The 24612-nt window shown below is 39.0% G+C and overlaps 1 protein-coding gene across 2 annotated transcripts in view; it reads right to left on the reverse strand.

Annotated features, from left to right (window-relative positions):
- Positions 1 to 499: 499 nt before the first annotated feature.
- The window catches only part of map3k7 (mitogen-activated protein kinase kinase kinase 7), a 38435-nt gene continuing 14322 nt past the window's right edge, over positions 500 to 24612 (reverse strand). The window contains exons 7-17 of one of the 2 annotated variants that reach the window (XM_036581367.1): positions 22407 to 22535; positions 20546 to 20676; positions 20113 to 20194; positions 19196 to 19320; positions 18952 to 19099; positions 16973 to 17053; positions 9343 to 9410; positions 7085 to 7184; positions 6353 to 6414; positions 4919 to 5034; positions 500 to 2652 (exon numbers count right to left, since the gene is read on the reverse strand). In XM_036581367.1, coding sequence (XP_036437260.1) covers positions 2472 to 2652; positions 4919 to 5034; positions 6353 to 6414; positions 7085 to 7184; positions 9343 to 9410; positions 16973 to 17053; positions 18952 to 19099; positions 19196 to 19320; positions 20113 to 20194; positions 20546 to 20676; positions 22407 to 22535 — 1223 coding nt within the window. In that variant the 3' untranslated portion in view covers positions 500 to 2471. The remainder of the gene's footprint in view (positions 2653 to 4918; positions 5035 to 6352; positions 6415 to 7084; positions 7185 to 9342; positions 9411 to 16972; positions 17054 to 18951; positions 19100 to 19195; positions 19321 to 20112; positions 20195 to 20545; positions 20677 to 22406; positions 22536 to 24612) is intronic. The other variant, XM_036581368.1, reaches the window with a different exon arrangement.

Genomic DNA, 24612 nt, shown 5'->3' on the forward strand with positions numbered 1-24612 from the left:
TTTGCAAACCCATTGATAAAACCGGCATCAAAAAAGCATTGCCAATAGAAGGGGGCGCTCTGGAGCAGCCGCAAAGAGCCCAAAGTGTCTGTGATCTAGAATGAATCATCCAACATCAGTACCTGACCTCACTAACACTCTTGCAGCTGAATGCATTCAAATCCTCACAGCTGTTCCAGCATCCAGTCAAAAGCCTTTTCAGAAGAGTAGCTCCTGCAGCAAAGTGGAGACAAACTCCATGTTAATACCCTTGTTTTCAGAAGAAACGGTGGATGAGCAAATGTTTGGATATGTAGTGTAATCCAGGGGTGCCCAATCCTGGTCCTGGAGCCTTCACACATCAGGTATGTTAGGTTAGGCTTGGTGCAAAACTATGCTGGATGGCATCCTGTAACTCCAGGATCAGGCATCCCTAGTATAATCAATATGTAATATAAAATAGTAATTTTGAGTTGTGCAGCTCTAATACGAAGCCAAGAAAGACAGACAGCAAAGAGACCAAGTTGCAATGTCCACCTGTCCGTTTTATTTCAAGATGCAATCTTCTTCTGTGTAGTCCCACTCCCAATAGCTTAAGAAATCAGACGTCTTATGTACAGCACATAGTACAGAAACTCATCATACAAATGGAACTCCAGGAAGAAACTAAACAAAACAGTTGGTACACAATCATACCACTATATTGCTCGAAAACAATATAATAATTATAATAATAATAATAATAAACAAGGAGGAGGAACAAGTAATGAAAACTAAAGGTCACGAAGCATTCGTATCGATCTTTTCCTGTTCAGGTACCTCTCTGAGGGTGAAACTAAGTAATCGGAGGGGCAACAGGTGAACGTGCAAAACGAGGCAGGGTGGGACATTTTAAATTACAAACTCATGAAACGTATTGTGTAACACAGACAGCATCAGAGGTGGGACGTAACTAAGAAGTGACTAAATTAATAGGCATGGGGGGGGGCGACAGACATAATTGTGCCTCAGTGATTTCTGCAGCATATCGACAACGTTAACTTGGCCAGATAAACGTCTGGACGCTTCAGCTTCCTGATTCTGTTCCTTTGCATATGCAAGCCTTGCCAAAAAAATGGAGGAAAAAAAAACAAAAAACAAACAAAAAAACAAAACAGCCACTCGTGCACACCAGTTAGTTAGTCTGTTAATTACAATGAACGAGCCCATCCTAGCACAAGTAAACGCCTCACTTTCCATAATGCAACAAAATAGGTCAAGTAAATGCAAGCAATTTAAACTCTAAGGCAACATGTGAACTAAGAATACCCAAAACAGAGCAGGCAGGGATGAAGCCTGCGTGATACTACAGCTTCTACCTATCGACACCTGTGTGGAAGTCACTGTATGACGTTACTGAACGATAAATAAACAAACGCCCAAAGAATACTGAAGTCTTAATAGCCTGGTCGGCTTTACAATCACGTAACCTATACTGCAAGTCTTCCCTTGTTTCGTCGGCTGCTCTAACTGGCCTTTAAAGCTGGGCAGATGGGGGTTAAAATAAAGATAAAATGTATTAAAAGCTGAGTGACATATTGCATCTTCTTGTGAGGCTGAAGTCATTTTTATACATAAGCACATCTTCCCTTATTTCTTCATAGACAGGGTCGACGCGCAAGGCATACGCAAAATACATCCCCCTTTTTCGAACGACGGACATTAAAACGCCTTCCATCAGCAAGAATGAAGGTAATATCTTCAGAAGATATGTAGTACTTTTTTTTGCATAAAGTTAAAAATGAAAATACACTCAAAACTAAGTTTGCAAATATGAAGCAAATACGGAGACTAAAACAATAAAATTAGTTTAGAATCTATGTAACTTAAAACCACTTTGCTTTCACATTCTCGAGGATCGACAGCCTAAGCTGATCCTCCGGGGGATTCTAGGATGTCAGAGGAGTATCGAATACATAAGCAACATCCCGGGGAACCATTGGGATGAAGACAGACATGCGTCAATGTGTTCCTTCCTGACCTTTGATTGGACACTCTTACTTAGTGCCACTCAAGACAAAAGGGACCCCAACACCTTGGCCTCAAAACTAAGTGCCCCCACTTAACTTGCGAGACAAAAAACTGAACTTTGGTTCGTTAGGATCAATGGGGCACTACACTGAGCACAGACGGACTGCTCTCTTATCCCAGAATGGGCCACAGTGACTGATCTTGCAGAGCAGTGGCCACTGGGCAAAGGTAGTTCTTTGACCCACATGCTCCAGACCCCGTGCTGGACGCAAAGACGCAAGAGGCAGCATGCTCGTGCATGGGGCAAGGGGGGGGGTTAACTCTGAGGGTCGAGAGGAGAAGCGTGGGGAACCTGCGATTCGGAAATAATACGGGCTCATACAGGTGAAATGGGATATATTAGGGTAAAAGGAAAGAGAAAATGGGTATAAGAGAGGCAGTCTGTCTGTGGGTTGGCTTTGGGAGGGGGCGTCTGGGGCGCATCACGAGGTGCCCTGTCTCTTCTGCTGCTGCGCACGGATCAGCTCCAGCTGCTTCTTGCACTGCTGGTAGTAGGTGGACAGGCTTTTGTTCTCTTCTAGAAGCTTCTTGTGCTCCTGGACCAGGCGAGACGTGTTCTGCTGGTCCTTCTCGTCCTGATCGAGCTCGGCTATCAGCTCGTTCCTATACGCACGAACACAGACAAAGGTGGCTCATGATTAAAAGGCTGGAAGAGAAAGAGTCTTAAAGCAACACTTCAGCAAAAAAATCTAATTTAAGCAAATGGTAGTTTCTTTAGTTTTAGTTCACTGGAGCTACAAGGCAAACACAGCTCAAACCATGTCATGTTAACTACTCTGCTTAAACAGTACTAGCAGTTCTCTCAAACCCTGAATTTCACCCCTATTTATATAGAAGCAATATGTGAAAAAACTTAGTATCTTCAAGTAATTCCTTATGTTCTCAAATTTGATTGATTGAGACACCAAATCAAAATTTACTGTTCATACACAGTGACTTATTTTCTGAAATTTTGACAAAGTAACTCAAAATAAGTTACTTGTTTTTCTAAATTTTAATAACTTCCTTGCTCTAAATTGTGACTTTTCTCAAAATTTTGACTTGGTATCTCAAAATAATTACTTATTTTTTCTAAATTTGTACTTAGAATCTTACAGAGTCCTGCTGGTGACATTCTATATAAATAATGCCTGGCCTTGACTTAGCAAGGCATGGAAACAAGATAAGTCGTGGCCACGACTTATTAAGGCATGGGAACGAGATCCTAATGCGTGCCCAGCAGGGTGAAGAATCTTGAAATAATAACGACATTTTTCATTTTTTTTCAAATTTAATCACTCACAGTATGTTGAAATTTTGTCTTAATAACAAATACATAGTACACAGGAAAAGTAAGTCAAAATAAGTCTAGATAAAACTTTGAGTAAATAAGTCGTTATTTTAAAATACTAACACAACACTGTATGCAAGTCTGTGACAAACCAGGCATGCATCTTGCACAATGCTAATGAGTAAGTATTAGCTTTCATTACTTATTAGACACATCAGCCGTGTAGCTCAAATTTAAAACTAAAAAAGAAAACATCTAACATAAAACATGTTGGCTGATCAACTACATTTAGGGTAAGAGGGAAAACTTTGTAAATTAAATTTTTCGTCAAACTATTGCTGTAATTTTACTCTAGTGGCAACTGAACAGAAGAACCAATTAATTCAAAGAAAATGTCAGATGACTTCTAGAAAGGCAAAGAACAAATCAGTTTGTTAACATTTCTTAGATTTGCACAACTTCTGCATGTAATGTGTGCTGGAAGCATTTTGATCAGAGTGTGAAAATGCTTCCACACGCACGCACACCAGTAGATTCCTTTTTCAAGTCATTCTCTATAAATACAAAATGAGCTATTCAGTCTTAACTCTGCCAGTTGCTTCACTACCGCCTGTTTGGGCTGCTTAAAGACTCAGGGAGTTGGTGTTGATGGGGGGGCGTTTGGGTGTGTGTGCATATCCTGCTTAGTCTCCACTTCAATTGTAATGGAGATGACTTCATGACTCTGTTACTCTGTCCTAGTTCAGAAACACACTTCAAGCAAAACTGCAAACGCAATTGCTTTGAGCCAACATTTGCATGTTATGTTCTAAAAAAAAAAAAAAGTCACGATGTAATTCATAATGCAACGCAAGCACAAGATGCATTCTGAGCACTGCAGTAAGGGGCACTAGAGTTGGGTAATATGACAATATTTATTGTTATCATGATCAATTATGTCACATTTTTTCACAATATGCTGTCCTAGCATATCGTGTATATTGTCAATACAAATAGGGCACAATTAGTCATCTTCAATTAGATTTCTGCAGTGCAACACAATGGAAGTCGTACGTTTTTCCCGAAAGTATTTTTTAAGTGTGGCACTACTGTGTCAAGTCTGGTCAACTGTCGCGTACCACCAGCATACTTTTGTCCAGTTAAGTAGTTACTGTGACAAGTAGTAGTACTGGTTATTTGTAACCCACTAAGTAAACAGTTATTAATGCTAATGGTACCATTTATCAATGTGTGTTACATAACTATTGAAAGTGACTGATAAACTATTAGGTAATAAGTTACTGTTTATAAGGTTAGAGAGCTGTCTGTAGCAGTACTGTAAGAACATGGGTCGAGTGTGTACAGCAGGATCATGCGTTCGAATGCATAGATTACACAGATTCTTAAAAAAAAAACAAACAAACAAACAACAACAACAAAAAAATAGAAAACAGTCCTCACTCAGTGTCTCCAAACTTTTGACTGGCACAGTGATTTAGAAGATGGTCAAACTAGACTGTAATCAACTGCTCACTGAGTTGTTAACTGCGTGTGTGCTTGCGAACAATGCTTCAGGACAAGTGCAAAAGAATGTGTGTGTAATCAGAAGGCATGACTCACTTCCTCTGGATGAGCAGGGCGATCTCTGTCTGCACTTTCAGATACTCCTGCGCCATCTTACAGTGCTGTTCGAACACTGCCATCGACTCCTTTGAGTTCGGGCACGGGGCAAGGGGCTGCAAATCACACACACCCACCCAAGATTACCCATACGCATACACTCAATCATTAATCAGCTTCGGAGCTTAAAGCTCGTTAGCCTGCAATGCAAAATGTGTATTTATATCAGAGATTGTCTGCACTTTTAAAAATACACGCCAGAAATAGCAAAACCAGTGACCAATGCTGCATCCAGCTATTTGCCCCTGCGTATTTATAAGAACATTCCGTAATGTAAATAGCATCATTTTCTGAGTCAGTAACAAGCCATAATCCTGACTTGATTGAATTTGAAGCCTGTTTTCCATGCAATTGGCATAAGAGAGAGGGTGCCTGAAGGAGAGCACACCAGCAAAGTCGCAGAGAACGGTGTGGATCAGCGTGAAGTTAGATTAAAAATGTTAGATGCTGCATTAGACAGTTCTTGCTTTCTTTGCTTTAGAATGACTCAACCAGCTCACATATGTGTCTTTCAATATAAATCAATGAACAATTTGAATGGTAAGAATAAGTGGAAACACTAAACTACAAAGTGCAGGGATACTTTAAGAAATGCTTAAACAGTCAAGGTCTGAGCAATTTCGAAAAATAATAATTGCCACAATATTTATGAACATATGGATTACACTGACATATACACATGGTCCGGTGCAGTTTTCTATGCCATCTGTAGCTTACACGTTTTTCAACTTTAAGTAATTTAATGAAAATCTTTCAGGGAAAACATACAACAAAACATAACATGTTGTGGAAATAAACTCCACCTCCAGCTTGTTTTGAAAGCTGCAACTGCAAAAGCTGCAAAAACATGCATTTGTGTATGCTAATGGAACCTCCTGCTGGAGAAACTTCAGACTGCTAAACGTGCATGAGTAAAGTAGTGATTTCCAAAGCCACGTCCACATACTTTACACATAAACAGGTCTTTTCTGTCATTATAGCTGAGGTGCTCTGGAATTCAGCTACAGTAAACTATAAAGATAAAGGGTTATATTTCCCTCAGACAGTATGTTGAACTGAGAGAAACTAGCAGAGGCAGTGGTGACTTTTATCTACTGTAGCTTAACGGCTGATTAATGTCTTGACACAAACTACTGTTTTAACTAGTTCTCTTTCCTGACACTGTGATTGTTGCCCCTGAAGCATCAGTTTACTTGTCACTCGTCAATGATTACACCGCCCTATTGCCCAGGCCTCGAACTTTCTTGAAACTGTCTGTCTCCTGTCTGTAGGCCGCATCCTTTACATAAGCGTATCACATATATACATATACATATATGTCTATATATGCACATCACTGCAATGGACATAAGGCCAAGACTGTTGAGTGTGTACCTGTAACTGGTGATCCAGTGTCAGATAGGCCATGGGGATGGAGTTATCAGAGCCATTAGTGTCTACAGGAAAGACACAGAAGAACAGAGAACATTCAGGACAAAGAGATAGTAGGATGGCAGTGCTGGTCCTAAATGAAATGGAAAAAACTTGAGGAAAACATTGCGTCACAACTGAGAACTGAAGCTGCAGCAGCCCACACTGTTATTTATTTCTTTTATTTTCTGCATTTTACAGAAGACCTTATTTCTCTATCTACAGCAGGTTACCACTCATATCTCTGTTTCGAAGTGTATGCAGTGCAGAGCTGTTTCTAGTGGCCCCAGATAACCACAGACAGTCTGTAAATAACCCAGGCTCATCATCGTTAATGAGAGAGAGAGAGAGAGAGAGAGAGAGAGAGAGAGAGAGAGAGAGAGAGAGAGAGACTAAAACGCTGATGAGGCTTACGTAATGTCTGCACCGTCTACAGTACTGCTAGAGCTGCTACACTGAAAAGACACTAATTCTCGCACTCGTACAGCTGAAGAGGCTATTCAAGGCCATGCTGACGAGTGAGTCTGAGGGGAAAAGAACGTTCTAAGGCTTTCTGTCAAAATAATTCCTCTCGGAATTAGAGAAGACATACTAATGATCACATCCTGCAGCCATATTCATAATACATTTCTATCAACACACTCAAGGAATTCATACTGGTAGGGTTGGTTTGAATGTGTGTGTGTGTATTTTTACCTGTAGGGTCATCAGGGGAGAAACTGTAACCTCTGCTCGTCTTATCAGACGTGATCATCCTGACGCTGGGACTAGACGACCTGCTGCTGTTCCTGCTCTCCTGCAATTGACAGTAAACATTCAATAACAGGTCATTTGCAAGAATGAGTAGGAGATCTTTACAATGGCTCTGCACTACAAAAAATTAGGATGCGCCAACATGGAAACTGTGGGCTGATGCCAGTACATGAATATTTATAAAATGCAGAAAATGGGACTATATCTAACCATTACAGAGAAATCTAACATTTATTTTTACAGGGTTACAAATGCAGTAAAATTAATAAAATGCAAATGTTTATTTACAACAAATCTGTCATCGAATATCGATTATTGGTCAAATCTACACTTGTCAGATTCAAGAATCAATCTCATTGTGTGTCAAGTGATCCTGAAATCTTGAACTTATCTTAATCTAATCACCGTAATCTAGCTTAAATATCAAACATTTCTCATTTTAAGATGAGGGTGTAAGAAATCATTAAGATTTAATTTAAGTCTTTTTACAGTATCTTTAGCCAGTTAGTATCTTTATCCATTGGCTAATTATTTAGTTTTTTCTTATAATATTCTTGCTACAATCTAAACATAAGTATTTGTTATTTTGACTAGACATGAGATGATTTCATCTGCCAAGCTCAAGCTTCTTCAAGCAAAGTCCACAGCCTTCTGGAGCCCACAAAGACTGAAGACAGAAGCAAGTAATGTATATATTGGAAAGTTGGTTTCCATTAAGAAAAAGACAGCATCTCTCTCCCTGAGTGACTCCTTGGGTAGACCACTTCAGACCTTCAACTTCATCTCCATACCTGACAGACAGACTGTGTTTACTCTCTAAACTCCCCAGAGCACATTCAGCTGTCACAACTCTGCCAAAAGCCGGGAGACGTCTCTGAGACAGACGCCTTGAATTCCATAACACGGGAGGAATACAAATGGAGACGTAATCAATTACGCACAGTTCTGTGATTCTGATGTCTTTTAGCCAAACTGAAATCAAAGGCACTTCAAAGTCCATTTTCCATGTGCTTTGAAAGCCGTGCATCATCGGTATGCGCTTGGTTGCAAATATTGTCATGACACCAGAATATAAAGTGAGTTGCATGTTTGATTAGCCTGCTGATGTAAAGCCAGGCAACACCCCAGCTCACGGACCACAGTCAACCTGCAACTCCTCACCATGTTCTACCACGCCTCATGTGGCTCAGCAGTTTTCCTTTTGCCATGTTTTAACCCTCAGAATATATAGTTTTACATTACGTGCAAATTTTATAATGGAACGACCAAAAGAAGTAGCCCAAAATGACGGAGAAAAGCCTGGTTCCATTGACTTATAATAAAAGAAAAGCATGTTTTTTCGTTTTCCTGTAAAGTTAACATTTTGGAGATACAAGGTTTTGTTCCGACAACAGCGATATGAGACACAAGTTTGGAGTCACATATTCTAACTTTATTCTTAAATGTTTTACAGCTTTTGGAATCATCTATAGCTCTGCATCATGTACGCATCTAAAATTTTTCTTTGTTGTTTTTACAGCCTCCTATAAAGAATGCAGAACATTAGAATCACAATAGAAAACCATATTACTTGCACCTACAGCAAATTTAGCTTTGTATTAAAGAAAACATTATTACACATAAAATGATTCCAAACTTTTGAACGACAGTGTATTTTATTATGATCTAAATGTGTCGTTGTTCACACAGTCTTCTTTTTGCAGGAGGAGAGCGTGAAATGCCAATAAATTGCATCTACTGTGATTCATGCCAGGCGATTTAAATGTCAATGCCATCTGGAGCTTTTTGATGCGGAAGTGGTCACATAGGCCTCATGATATCTGATTTCATTTAATTTGTAGTTTATATCAGTCTAAATATGCTATCCAGCTTCAAAACATTTTGTATCAGCGCAAAACAGCATCTTGTACATTATCTTACAAGCCTATGTTTGTCATTTTTTGACCCTGAAACAAATGCAAAACTGAACCTGATGATACGGAATGTAAATCAAGTGTAAATACCATAGAATATGCAACAACGTCATTCACTATGCATTTATGCAACTCCATATAAACATTATAACCAAGGGTAGCAGCTCTACTTCAGCAACTTTCGAAACTAATACATAATGATGACTACAAAAAAGCAAACAAGTACAAATTAACAAGTACAAACTGAAGTACAAAATTCGGGGAGGGGGGGCATTGTGAGGGTCTTACCTGGCCTGACTCCGTCCCAATGGCAGGGAGGTCCTGAACTGACCTGCGTCTGTGAGGCTCACAGGTGGCTAAAGTGAGAAAGAGGGAGAGAGAGAAATGGAAAGAGTCTTGAGGGCCGAGGTTTGTCTGAGTTCATATAGGGGGTTGTAGCGGCGTGTGTGACACAGGGACAGCTGCACAGAATTACACCAACTCCCAGCACGCTGACACGTCAACAGCATTGGCTCAAACGTGGTCCGAACGTGACCACAGTCCACCACTACAAACACACACAGCTAAAAAGGCACAGACACACATCACCACTCTGATAGGACCACATGGGAGGCTTTACTTGCATTGACCACACAGCTCCTGCCACAGTTGACTGCAGTCAAAAGCAGTTGCCAGCAGATAATGTCTGCGTGCATGTGTAGGGGATCATGAGAGGGATTGACAAGAGCTGTAAGTTCCACGCATACTCCCAAAAATGGCTTTATTCCACCAAGACAGGAAAATGAAGTGGTATGACTCTCAAAGCTCCATTTAGCCCAAATTCTATTTAAAGGGGTAATCCATTGATTTTTCTTGCTTTTTCCAATTTCTGCGCAGTTCAAAGATGTAAACAAAGACATTCAAAGCAGCCTGGTGTGAAATGCTCCATTCTAGAAAAACCTACCAAGTCAGAATTCTTCACAACAGAGGAAGCAGACATCTAAATTGTTTAAAGCCTCTAAAAGCTACCTCACAGAAAGTTTTTCAACAAAATGTTTACAGGACGGGGACATTACTTTTATGACAGTTTTGCAACAAGATTTTGGCCTAACATACATTTTAGTAGGGCAAAACAGTACCTAATAAAAACATTTACTCCAGATTTATTGCTATTTTACAAGTATTAACATTACATATAAACACTTAATGCACATGCAGTTTATTTTGGATGGTAAATTAAATGGCTATATTTTTGTGTAATCCTGACCTTTGGTTCTTATTACCACCACTGTAAAGAAATCAGTGTTGGTAGGTTACTCTACAATGTACCACTGTCACATCAAACCACTCTGAATGACTCTGTTTACATCTCAAATTTTGAAAAATCAGTGCAATACCCCTTTAACAAACTAGACTGCAAAATCTACAAGGTGAAGGTTAACCACAACCCAAGAAGGAAACACTGCAAACACAAGCTAACTTGTCATGAACTGTGCACATATTAACACACAACTCATGTCCAAACACTCATTATGAGATAACTCTATAACCAGTAAGTACACTGTATTCACTAAAAAGGTAAATTCTGTAATTTCTAACCTCAACTCAAGGGATGAAAGACTGAAAACTTGTTTAACCATACGCAGCACTCACAGTCAGTGCTCTACAGTAAAACTAATTCCATCTGTATCTTAAATAAATAAATAAATAAATAAATAAATAAATAGCTATTACTTACCAACAGAGGTGGATGTAAGCAGTTATATTTTCTCAGTTCCACGTACTCAAGTGAAACTGGGACAGTACTTTTTTCATATCATAATTGCCTGCACTATTCAATATATAGTATTGTGCAGAAGTCCACCCTTCATTTATTTAGCTTCCAGTCAAAGTGGTCACTAAGTATAAGTACAAGTTCAGACATTAAAAAATAATTAAATAAATAAATAAAAACAAATAAATCAGGAGTTTCCAAAACTGGAGTTAAAAAAATAATTTAAATACACAGAGACAATGGGACTCCTAACAACTGTCCCCATCAGATAAACGGCATTTAAAGCTTTTATCTTTGGAAGAGAGGAGAAAATCAAGCTCCACTGTTGCTTCAGATCTGAAAAAACTCCACACGTGTTTCGCTCCAACTTTCCACTGAGAGAAGAAAACTCACCGAAAAATATTTACAAATGGACTGGCCACCCCACAGTCCAGACCGCAAAATCATTGAATGTGTCTGGGATTATTTGGATTGCGAGAAGCAGAAAATGCAACCAACTTGCAACCAACTGACTGGAACTTTTAAGACTGGAACTGAACTTTGGAACTTCTTAGAATGTGACAAAAATGTCCCTGCAGATTTCTTTGAAAAACTGAAAGTAAGTCACCTGAAACGAATGGAAGCTTGACTCAAATGGTGGACAAACTAAACATTGAGAAAAAAGATATATTAAGAATACTGAAGCTTGTTTTATTTTCTGTTAAACATATACTTTAACCTGACACATTACTTACTTATACAAACTGGCCATTCTGACTGGAAATTAAACAAATGAAAGGCGGACTTTTACACGGCACCATATGTGAGGAAAGTAAACTACTTTTTACCAAGATACATATAAGAGATGAACAGAACCTAATAAACTTCAGATTTCCTATGCTGATGGATACTTGATGACCTCAGCCAGCCCCATTCCCCAGTATTTCTTATCCACAATTGCGAAATTTACCATTATAAAAAAAAACAAACCCAGAAAAGAAATACTACTCCTTACCCATGTACCACAGCCTAGCTATAGTAAAAAGTGCTAGAACTGAAGGGATTCTCATGTGAATATACAACTGTCAACAATAATGAACTGACTGATGTTGAGGTGAGTAGTGTACATGCACAGGTAAGTGATGTTACTGAGAAACTGAAGCAACCTGCACAGTTTAATATGCCTTGGTAAGAGTGGCCTTTTTTCCTTTAACTCTGCCATCCTTCAACGTCCCCATTTCTTTCATTTTTATCAGGGATGGAGATAATAATAGCAATGACCTTTCAATGTGAAATAAATTAATCAAAAGGACTTCTGCAGAGTTAATGAATGTGTGTGTGCCTGTGAGTGTAAAGGGACAAAAACCAGGCAGCCGGGGGTTTGGAGCCGTCCTTCCTGCATTAGAGAGCAGACTGCAGGCTGAGAGGGAGGGCGCCGAATGCACAATCAGTGCCATTATGATGCCAAGCACTGCTCAATCGGACAGAGCAATCAAACAGCACAGCACAGCACGGTGAAGCTGGGCGATAACCAAATTTGACACTAATATTTCATCTAGCCAATATGATTTTTATTTAAACTCAATACTGTCAATAACTTGAGTGCAGCTGCAGTATTAACTCTGTGATTATCAATGAAATCGCTGACATTGACCCAGTACGAATCTTTTACAAGTCTGCCAGTAAAAAGTTCAGGACGTCCAGTTCTAAGCTCCCTCAGTAATAGGGGTACTGTTCGGGCTGCCCTCATAATAATAATGCCCATATAAGGAACGGTTTTAAACTGTTCCTGTTTCTATGCGTTTACAACATAATTTATCGCATCTCTTTTTATCAGGAGAAAAGGTTATCCACCTAACGCAGGCGTACTTGTATGCAAATGCTGGCAATATTATTAAATATTTGGCTTTGCTGGATAAAAATACATGCATGTGAATAAAGCTAGTGAGAACATATGCGGCATAAAAACAAAATGCTGTCATGCTAAGCTCAGGCAGAAGCCAGTCATACCACGAGCACCTGCGGCGAGACAAGACAATTATCTCGCGCACTTATTCACTGCATGATGACCACTTACTGACTGTATGTCACAGCAATTAATAGTGCCTCCTTTCTTCTCTTATGATGACATTTGCCGTTATTGCATAAAACACATTTTTTCCAATCACCCAGCTCTACAGCACGGCACTGAATTACATCACACAGCTCTGCATTCTAAGCCAAATCCTCTCTCTTATGCTGCGTTTACATGTTTAAAAAAAATTAATTTGCACCTCATAGCAGTAGGTGGCCAACAGTGGCATAGTGACCGTGATGCTGGAGAAAAATGATAATTATCAGAGGAGAACTAAAGCAGCATATATTCTCTATTTAAGGTGGAAAAAGGCAGGATGAAGCTCTGTACTCTTATTCTTTGTTGTGTTAGCCTGATATTCAACAGTGAGATGTTTGGCATCCATGGCTTCTCAAAACACACACCATCCAGTTTGTTCTGCTGTGGTTGAAGGAAAAAGTTGGGAAATTTTAACTGTTAATAGAACGTTCCACTTACTGCTGTAATCTGCGAAATGTTGCCACTTGCACTGGCAGAATTTTTTGCCACTGTTGCATTGAAAGCAACGGAATATGTTTGCTGTTGTCCGTTTACTGCAAACATGTGAATGCAGCATTAGTCCCTCAGTACCTCACTGCCCTGTGGTCAAATCTTCTAAAACACACCTCAATCATTTCATGAAATACTTGACAATCAGCTGTCAGAGTAGGGAAATACTTACATTGCACGGGGAAGGGATAGAACTGGGAAACACTCAACACCCAGATCCTCACTTCCTCAGCTGAGGGCAAACGACACTGCACAGTTTAGCTCTTACTCCTTTCACTGCTACTTCAAACCCAACAAGCACGTTTACATGCACACTAATAATACAATCATTAACAGTTTGGCAGCTACCAGATTACTGAAGTGTTCACGTAAACGGCAAACATCTAATAGCAGATTAAAGACGCGTAGGGTGAGGACGTTACAGAAACATCCTCTCCGAAATCTGCTCTACTGAAAAGAGAATGATAGAATCCTAGGCAATTGTCAGGCAGTGTATGTCCACTATAACTAGCACAGCAGAGTTATATTTGCTTATATGGTAAACGGTCAGTTTCACTTGTAAAAGTGATGTTTTTTTTTCTCTCTGCAGCTAAAAAATCTTGGACACTGCAGACATGTTCTCCACCATTCCTAATCATTATCTGTATGTTAATGAAGTGTGGCTTTTTATTAGCAGGAATAGTGTTAGCACAGCTCGCCCAGCAGCTAAAGCATTTGGGAAATGGAAACTGAAACTGGGGAGTGGCAATGTATGGATATGTATGTCTGCAGTGTCTGGCTAATGAAAACTTGCGTGCATTGTTGGTTGCTTGGTAACAGACATAACAATTGATTACCGTCCTAAACTGAGTAGAGTAATTCACAGCTTTTCTAACTTGAGATCAGATAATATGCAGTAACATAAGACATAATTCCTAAAAAATCTTGACTTTGTCAGATCTTAACTCCGGACTAAAGACAGGATGTTTCTGTAAAAGAGCCCCACTGGAATGCAACTTAATAACCAGGTTATCCCATTAACCTGCTATTTCTCAAAAGAAAGAAGGAAATAAAACAGATAAATAATTAAAAGATAGTAACAAAATAAAAATCGATTATTACTATTTTTAGATTAAATCTGACAATTTTGTACATGTAAACTTAGTCACTGAGTTACAAAGACTTTCTTTAGATGAATTAACTGTGTTATGGCTCCACTGAAACACTAAACTGTGCTGTGTTTTGGTTCTCCAGGACAGGGAGTGAGGACCACTGCTCTAAACCCACAAACTACCACACCAAGGCCTTTAGTCAAAAAGCAACAGAGGAGCAAGAGTGCTGATCTGAGAATAGTTTTCTTTGGTCTTTTGCACTCCTACAATGAGACGTTTTGTGAATATTAGCCCAGAAGCACAAAAATCTACACAGATCTACACACTCTTGTAATCATTGTAAGTTTTTCTTGCAGATTGATAATTAAGATTTCCTTTGATTGTCTTGAGATGAACCGTCCTTAACCCTTACACCATGTTGGTCGACGGCCATGAGGGGAAAGATGCCCTTAAGAACTGATCGAGACCCAGCTTATATCGCTTAACGGTAGATGGGACGATGGCCAAAATGTCAGAGTTCAGAGCAACGGTTCCATAAATTTGTAATGGAAATGTGATGTTAAAAGAGTAGATGAGCCACTAGTTTCTGGAAGGTGAAATGCAGGAGGCTAAGAGTAAAATTCTCATACACCACAGTCCACTACAGCCACACAGGAGAAACAGACAGAAACAGAAGAGAGAGAACCAGTGGGTGTCACTCCAGGACTTACATCAGCTCTCAAACACTGCAAGGTCACTTTTAGAGCGGCTGATATTTAAGAGACATCAAAAAAGCACTGCTTCATTTCTCAGTTAATTTAAAAACTCCTTATAGAATTAGCACGGCATTACTTCACTCAAACCTTAATTAAAGTGAATGTCAAACTCACAGATAAACAAATTTGGCAGTGATCTGTTATTTGCTGCTCTCAAGACAATTCAGTAGAACTGCCTGAAGTTGTGGATGATCCCTAATTGCTTTAATGTGATAGTTTGGCAAAATAGCAAATTTACACCTATAACCACCAGTTATCACTGTGCAAAGCACATGCCTAAAGAATCACAAACTTGCTATAAAACAACTCAAGTTTAGTTAAAAGGGAATTCAAACAATTTCTTAAAACATCTGTCATTCAGTGGTTTGATGTGAAACGGTGTACATATGCGATACCTACAACACAAAAATGGTGATTTTATTTACTACACAAAACCACCAGTGAACCTACATGTATTGAATTTTTATATGTAATGTTGATGATGGCAAAACAGTGGAAAATCCAAAAACAAGTTTTCATTGGGTACTATTTGCCTTAAGAGGTCCTGCATGTACCTCTCTGCCAAGAATTGAACTGAAAAATCAGTGGAAGTCCCCTTCAACTGACCTCAAATAGACTTGCCTATGTGATTTCTGACACTGTATGGCACACTGTAATCAATAAAATGGACAAAAATATGGTCCAAATTTAAGCTTTAGTATACCAGAGGCTTCTATTACTGTTTTAGCTATGCAACACACTTTATTCCCATTTTTGTAGATTTGAGCATGTCATGCAGTGTCAGAAAATACACATGCAGCTCTATTTATTGATTACTTGAAGGTAAATGCCATAAATCTTTCACAATTTCTGCATAATTGAATGTTTATGATGTAAGCAAAGTCATTCAGAGTGTACTGATGTGGTGGTGATGGAAACTGGACGTCTGCAGCACTTAATGCCTCTAAAAAGCTGCCTCATAGAAAGATATTATACACTTTGTTGAATGTTTTATGAACTCTGCTTTGGTTAAAACCATATTATATATATATATATATATATATATATATATATATATATATATATTATATATATATATATACATATTCAATCATTATATATATATATTCAATCATTGTGGTACATGCAGTGTGTTCTAAGGCCTAATAGTAATAAAAAAATTTTTGGATTTACCACACTTTTGGCATTACCAGCATTACAAATAAACTCAGGACATGTGTAGATCATACTGAATAGTAAATAAAACAGCGATATGCTGTACATATCTCAACTACTGATTCGTATCACCACCACTGTAAAGAAATCAGTCTGTAAGTGTCTCTACATGGACCACTTCACATCAAAAAAGTGAATGACTGTTTCTCAACATCTGAACTATTTGATTTCCCCTTTAACCAATCAGTGCGGTTTGAAGCAAGTGCAAGATGATTTAGGCAGATTGCATGAGGAGAAACGTCATCATGCAAAACTATGGAAGTCTCTAACATCATGTTTAAGCTGATTTTGTCAAACTATCACTAAATGTGCAAAGCTGCTGCCTGTGTGAGGTTTTACACTGAGGTACGTCCTGGACTGACAGCCACAGTGGGGCGCATGCCGTAGCTACAGGTCCGCCCTGCTCTGACTGGGTGAGCAGAGGGCAGTCAGGAACAGTCAACAGTCAGCAGCAGCAGCCAGCCAGGACAGCGGGGAGAGGCTCAGCCCAGCTCGGCCTGACCGTCCCGCTCCAATCCGGTACCTGTAACGACGATCTTGGGAATGTCCAGAATGGTGCCGTATGACGCCGTTTTGCGATGGCCTCGTTTATACTGCGGCCGTGCTGCAAAAACACATACATACACATAGAGCTGCGTACACAGACATGCAGACTGTACTCACATCCGCAAACAGACAAATAGGGCAGGATGCTCTTGTCTGCATGTGCACAGGCAAGACATCACAATACATATATGCATGCAAGATGCATAGTACATGCGAGACGCAGACACACCAACGCCCAATATATACATACAACACATACATAGATACAAACATTCGCATGCATGCACGGGTCAGCGCAGGGGCAGGCTACCAGGGGAGAGAGCCTTAGAGAGCAGCGCTGGAGCAGAGCTGAGGGCAGAAAGAGCCTGCAGGCTTGGCATCTCTCTTTCCAAACCATGGAAACCACGCAGGTCATGCCTGTATACTGGCCTAAGCCTCGTTTCTCAAGTTCTGTTGCAGCATGAGGTCAGAGATCAGGGCATGACTGCAGATCTAAGAGCTCTGATGTTTATGGTTTTCTAGAACTGTGTTCTCTGCTTTTAAAAAAAGCAGTTAAAGAAACACTGCAGTATTTAACTGCCACATCTGTAGCGGTTGATTACCATGACAATAATTTTCCTTATGCATAAGCCCATTGGCTTATTTTAAGTGAGTTTTGAGTCAACCGGTTTCTAATATTTGCCAAGCGGAGGCCAATTTTTCCGAGCAGTAATTGACCACACAGTCGTATGCAACATTTTGTGCATTCCAGCTCAAATAACATTACTTTTATTGTTGAAATACAGTACAGATCCTACATGGAGCATATTTTAAATGCACAAATGCAGTTCATTTTCTGAAATTAACACATGTACATGTTTTTTTTTCACCCCAGTATATTAAACTCAGCAAAAAAAACAAACAAAAAAAAAGTTCACTAACATTGGCAGAGAAATGCCATATTTAAGCTTATTCCCTGTAGAGGATATGTTAACTTACTTTCTCAACAAATCAACAAAACATTTAATTTGACTGGGGATGTTCAAACTTTTGCATATGACTATGTTACAGATGTGGCAGACAAAGATTAGACTGAAAAATGTAGGAGTACTCCTTTAAAGCACCTACTGATTTGGAAATTTCTATGTTGGTAAATCAAAGAAAATGAATTCACAACAAATTGAAAGGGAAATTCCACCGTTTAAAAAAAAAATTCTGCATAACTAAATGGCTCAGCTGTAAACAGTCATTCCGAGTGGTCTGATGTGAAATGCTCAATTCTAGAGAAACTGGCCAAGTCAAAATTATTTAGAGTGGCAGTGACAGTAATCAGATGTCTGAGGAGTTTAACGTCTACATAACAGGAAACATGGACACTGCCTCACAGTTTAGAGAAGCGCTGGCCAAAAACACGTTTTTTAATCTGTTAATGGCAGATTAAAAGTACATGCAGAATGTTACATGGGATTTCTTTCAGATAGGCTCACTGCTTGTTTTCAATAGTAGATAAAATGGCTATATCTGTGTTATACCTCTGGTTCCTGTGACCACCACTGCAAAGAAATCCCAGTTGATATGCATCTCTACAATTAAGTATTTCAGAGCAAACCACTCTAAATGACTTTGTATACATATACACATTGATTTAAATATGCAAAATTTGTAATAATCACAAAATTCCCCTTTAATTGCTGTATTTATTAGATTAAGGTTTATAGCATTGCCATTTGTAATTACAGAAAAATGTCAAATAAAAAATAGCTTAATGAACCAACAATTCAAGATGGATTTATGGAAAATTATGGAAATGTAAAGATGCTGTCTTAACTCCTTAATAAGATCAGGATGATTTTGTTTTCCTGTACTGAAAATCTGACACTCAGAGGCTTTCTAATGCAGGACAAATGCTCAAAGAACCTGTGCTTTGTATTATCTTCCAGGGCTCAGCTGCGCTTGGTGTATATGTGTGTGCTTTACCTGTAGAGAAAGGTGCCTTGTGATCGAGTTCAGAGAGGTCTGCGCTCATTCGTTTGCTGTCGGAAGAGGCCAGGCAGTGTGTTCTACCTGACAGGCTCTCAACACTGCCCCCTCTAGACAGAGGGAGCCCAGGCCTCAATGGGTCAACCTACACACAAACAGGCACAGGCCCCCACAACATAAATATACGCATTCTGAAAGTCTCAATGGTTTACGATAGTACAGAAGCTGGGAGTTGTCCTACCTTTGGTTTGATCTGTGGAAACCTGGTCTCCATGGTCTTGATGGTGTCGTTGCTGCCAGCGGAGGTGCTGTGGTCCATGCTGCCATCAATCTTGTTGCTAGTGCTGGTGTAGTCCACAATGGAGCCTGGCCAACACAACACAACAAAACACAAAGAAACAGGTGTAGTAAGGGCATTGCAATAGACCAGCTAACGATTCAGTTTCACAATACAGGGCTCACGATTTTCTCATGATAAGAGCAGTCAGAGGTGAATGACTTGGGGAAGATGTCTACTTGTGACTAATACTGCAATTGTGATTAAAATTGTAATTATTTTCTATAAATTAGTGTGTTTTTGGCCAAGAAGACCAGCATATCCATTTTTCCAGCTTGAGTCTTTAAACATAGTGTGCCAGAATACCAAGTTGTTGTGTTCAAAGCTTATGGTTGTTCTGGTTGCTTATGACTGGTCTGATTCACAAGCTCCATGTTATTAATTTAAATGCCCCAACCTTACACTTGTTAAGGAAACGCTGCTAAAACTGTAAGCTTTTATTTAAATCAAAGCTCTTGTGAATGCAATATAAGGACAATTAGTCTTTCAGCACTAGCAGGCATGCCACAGCAGACCTACTGAGTTAAGTGGTCACGTTAACCCAATCTTTTCAAGTTTATTCAATTGTATGATACTCAAAGTGTTGGTGAGGGTGAAGTTGAGGCTGGAAGTGTCTATAACAACTTTAATTTCTGGTCAGCGCATTTGTCTGTACACAGTATGAATGAATTAGTGAAAAAAAAAAGCTATTACCACGTACACATCATAAAACCCCCTGTTTTAACTACCAATACAAATAGTGTACCTGCTACAGATTGTATTTATTTATTTTCCTCTTGTAAATATATCCACTCATCCCTCATCCCCATGTTTGCAGGTACCTGTGCTGGTAGCAGAATTACTCTGGCCTTCATCTGAATACTGATAGGGGTACTGCAGAGGCTCCTCCGATCCAGGAAAATACTGCAGACATAGAAAGGGAAGAAGAGTGAGTTAGAAAAGACAAAAGAGTAAGTGAAAGCACAAGAGAAAGGCTGTCAGGCTGCAATTATCTAGTCTCAACTCCATAGTGAGTACTAAATAATGTTTTTTTTTTTTTTTGCGGTTTGCAAACCTTATTGTTGTCACCATTATTTCCATTAGTATGAGGGTGTCTGGTTTGTGTTGTATGGTTTTCCTTTTTTTAGTGTCATTTCATTTATTGTCTTTGGGTGATTTTCTTGTGTTCTTTTTTATCATATGTCAAGGGATCATGAATCTTAGAAAAAACAAATAAAACATCTTTAGTATTATTATTCTGGTCATTCTTATTACCTTCATCAAGTGGGTCATGATCTTGACTATCTCCTCCATGGAGGGCCGCTGGGAAGGGTCTTTGGACCAGCAGCGCGTCATCAGGCTCTCTATAGGCTTGGGTAGGTTCTTAATGAGTGGAGGACGAGTTCCTGAACACACAGTCAACAAAATCAACCAGTAGTACTATCATGACACGACCATCTGTTGAAAGCTGAGCAAGTTAAGAAAATATAACTGGTACGTTCATCAACTCCAATTCATCATGCAAAGTTATTTTAAATACTTCAACTACAGCCGTATGGCAAAAACTGAACAGCCCAGTTAACTGACGTTTTGTTAATTTTATTTTTACTCAGAAAATCAACATGTCCTATATAGGGAACAAACTTAAATATGGCATTTTTCTGCAAATTTTAGTGCACTTAGTACCATAACTTTGCACAAGCCACATTTCATTTCCCCCCCTCAATATGTTAAATTCAGCAAATAAACAGCAACTGTGAATTAAAATGTGTATACATATGTGTTTACTTATTTTCACTTAGAAAATCCACAAGTCATGTAATTTGACCAGAGGCATGCAAACTTTTGCACACAAATGCATATGCAAGTTGTTCGTACACTTGTTTTCATACATTTGAAAAACAAAAAAAAATGTCCTGTCTTCGGCCGGAAAAACAAAGCAAAACAGGGCTAATGTAACTTTTCAGGGCCAAAAAAAAATACTATCTTTTCACAAAAGCTTCATGGTTATTTATTATTATTTTTTATATTTTTTTTACTGAAACGGCAAGAACATTTCTTTTTAGCTACTGAGCTTATGGTTCATGGTTAGGCTTAGAGAATTCTTTTTCATTTTTACATGTAGGGCATATTATTACATATAGGTAATTACCAGGGCTGTAAAAGGATTAAAATAATCAAGATTAATTACATTATTCTGTGTGGTTAGCTGCGATTAATTGCACTTGTCTAATTTGCTCAGTTTTTACATTGTATAAACGCAGAGTTGAACCTGGACATGTAAATCAAATCATTTCCATAGAGTGGATGCAGTCCCCATAATTTTCATCACCAACAACCAGCAGGAGCAACAGTCGCTGAACGTTCCAACATAAATGGGTTTTCTCTACAACCATCACTCAAGCATGGGGGAGGATCTTTGCAAGTTTGGGAAAGTACAAGAACATCTGGGGTTTGGTTTGTTTTTTACTGAAGGAATCATGAACAATAAGTACAAATTAATTGTAGTATTTTATGCAATTCCCTCTAGAAAATGTCTGATCAGGATTAAACAAATTCTGTAACAAGATAATGAGACCAAGAACACTGCTGACAAGATCAAAATGCACTTAGCAAGCAAAGAAGCTGCTGGTGCTCTCAGAACAACAGACTGGCCCACCTATTTGTTTGGGATCGTCAGAAGCAGAAAATGCAACCAATTTCTAAGAACTTTGTATGTGTGGAAAAACTGAAAACAAGTTTCCTAAAAATAATGGAAGCTATAGTAAAGGCAAAGTGTGGACATACAAAAAAAAAAAAAAATCACAAATCTGATGTTATGTTCAGTTTTTCTGCATAATTTTAAGTTAAACATATGCTTAATTGTTTTACTGTTAAATATATTTTTTCCCTCATGCTGCAAAATGAACAACTTGTACTTAATCGCTTGATTTTCACACAGTACTGTATGAATAATACGTATGGGATACATGTATGACCCTCCACATCCTGACACAATACTGTTTGTGCATGAGAGAGAGAGAGAGAGAGAGAGAGAGAGAGACAGAGTGAGAGAGAGAGAGAGAGAGAGAGACAGAGTGAGAGAGAGAGAGACAGAGTGAGAGAGAGAGAGACAGGGTGAGAGAGAGAGACTCACCACGGTGCACAGCCCACATGATCCTAAAGGCTGGTCCTCCAATCTCATCAAAGGGCTTCCTGCGGGTGATCACTTCCCAAAGAATAATGCCCCAGCTGAACACGTCACACTTCTCGCTGTAGTTACTGCCTACGAAGTGCACACGAACACAGTGAGTCACAAAAGAAAGTGAGCAACAAAGAACGAGTGAGAGGCACAGTGCACAAATGATAAAAAGTTCAGACAAGAGCATCAAAGACAAGAAACCAGACACAGACAGAGACACCAACACAGTGAGAAAGTCGAAAGAAAGACTAAAATGAAGGCGAGAACAAGGAGGCAGACAAAAGTTATTTTCCCTGAGCATGTTTCAGATGATCCACAGCATAATCCCCTGTATCGCGTGCTTAACCCCCCTTTTGAACAGGCGAAGGGGAAAACCTGGAGGCAATTTCCTTTCGCGCTACCCTGGAGAGGTTTAATTACCCTGCTTATTATCCCTCAATTACATCGCCCATCACACATATGCTTTTAACGCCGCCTCGCTGAGGTCGTCTGCTAATTTGTTTATCAGTAAAGCAAATGAACAGTGTTGGCTTTTCTAGTTTAATGAGGAGCGTTCTAATAGCACATCAGTTTCTGTTCCTCCCTTAACAAACAAGATAATGACCCACTCCTCACAGGGACTCCCCTCATAGCTCAGCACTTTTTGTGGAAATCAAGTACATCAGTTATTGCATCATTATTGCAATACGGATGGCAAGCAGTGTTTCTGTCCATATAAAAGATCAAAATCTCCATGTTTCTTCAATTAAACTCTTATCTACTGTATTTAAGAAGGTACCAAAGGGAAAAACAAGCAAACAAAAAAGAGATTTTGTACACTGCACATTTGAAAACAAACCAAAAAAACAAAAATATTTTCATTTTGCATTTTCTGTAGTTTCTGAAACAATTCATTATTTATTGAAAGCTTGATTTTAACGTCTTTTTTTGTTTTTACAAGGCAAAGCACTAGTTCGGCAACGCTTTTAGCGTCTGTGCTGCTTTCACTTTTCTAACACTTTCACACAAACTGCAGCAACTCCTAAACAAATATTTTACAACCGGTCTGAAAACCAAAAGTGAGAGTAAAATGAGAAGAAACAAGGTTGTCTGCTGATTCACAGGGATGTGTAGTTGGTAAAGGAGGTGATTACTGGTGTTCTCACTTGATGATTGGTCAGGATGGTGGGAGGGGGAGAGAAAACATGCTAAGATATTATTGGTTAAAACAATGTTTTCCCTGTCGTTTAAACACGGTGATGCAATCAAACGTTAGGCAGTGTCTAAAGGTGTGAAAAAGTCACTACACTTCAATCAAAGATTACAGAAAAATGAGTATTATTTGTTTTGCATCATAACTCGATGGATTGTGCTTCATATGACCAAGAATATGAACTAACAAGGCAAAAATGTCCATTCTGATTTCAGGTTACTTTAAGAGGTGTCATTTTTTGGCCAAAGAAAAGTGTCTTTTTTTTGTCTAATCTGATAAGCTTCTGACTAAGAACTGCTGCCTACTTGCATCTCTAATTTCACTTTCCTTTTCCTGAAATAGATAAAATCATACATTTAGGTAAAGCTGGCCTGCATAATTCAAATGCGTGGGTGTTTAATCATTGCATTGGTATTCAGTTCCCTAGCTAACATTTAGAAACATCACCTTTTTTCACACTTTCCACATAGCAATTTACAGGAAACCCTGACTGTTAAGACTTGTAGGCCTTAAAATAGCACACAAGTGCACTAATATTAAAATATGGTATAAACCAAATGGAAATGTTTTGTTTATTACAAAAAAAAAATAATACGAGTTTCAAACAAAATCTTTTTGCCAGTAGGTCGCCACTGTCGCTCTGTGATGACGCCATATGCCAAAAACAGTCCTATGGAAAATAAAACAAGAAAATCAAAAAAGAAAGATATTTTGTTTAGTGTTCCTATGAATTTCTAATATACACTGACCAGCCGCTTTAATAAGTACACCTCTTTGTTTTTACACTCACTGTCCATTTTATCAGCTCCACTTCATCTGTTTCTCTGCATACTTTGTTAGCCCTGTTCTTCAATGGTCAGGACCCCCACTGGACCTCCACAGAGCAGGCACGATTTGGGTGGTGGATCATTCTCAGCACTGCAGTAACACTAAAATGGTGGTGGTGTGTTCGAGTGTGTTGCGCTGGTA

This window comes from Colossoma macropomum, unplaced genomic scaffold (genome assembly GCF_904425465.1).
Source record: "Colossoma macropomum unplaced genomic scaffold, Colossoma_macropomum, whole genome shotgun sequence".
NCBI classification, from domain to species: Eukaryota; Metazoa; Chordata; class Actinopteri; order Characiformes; family Serrasalmidae; genus Colossoma; species Colossoma macropomum.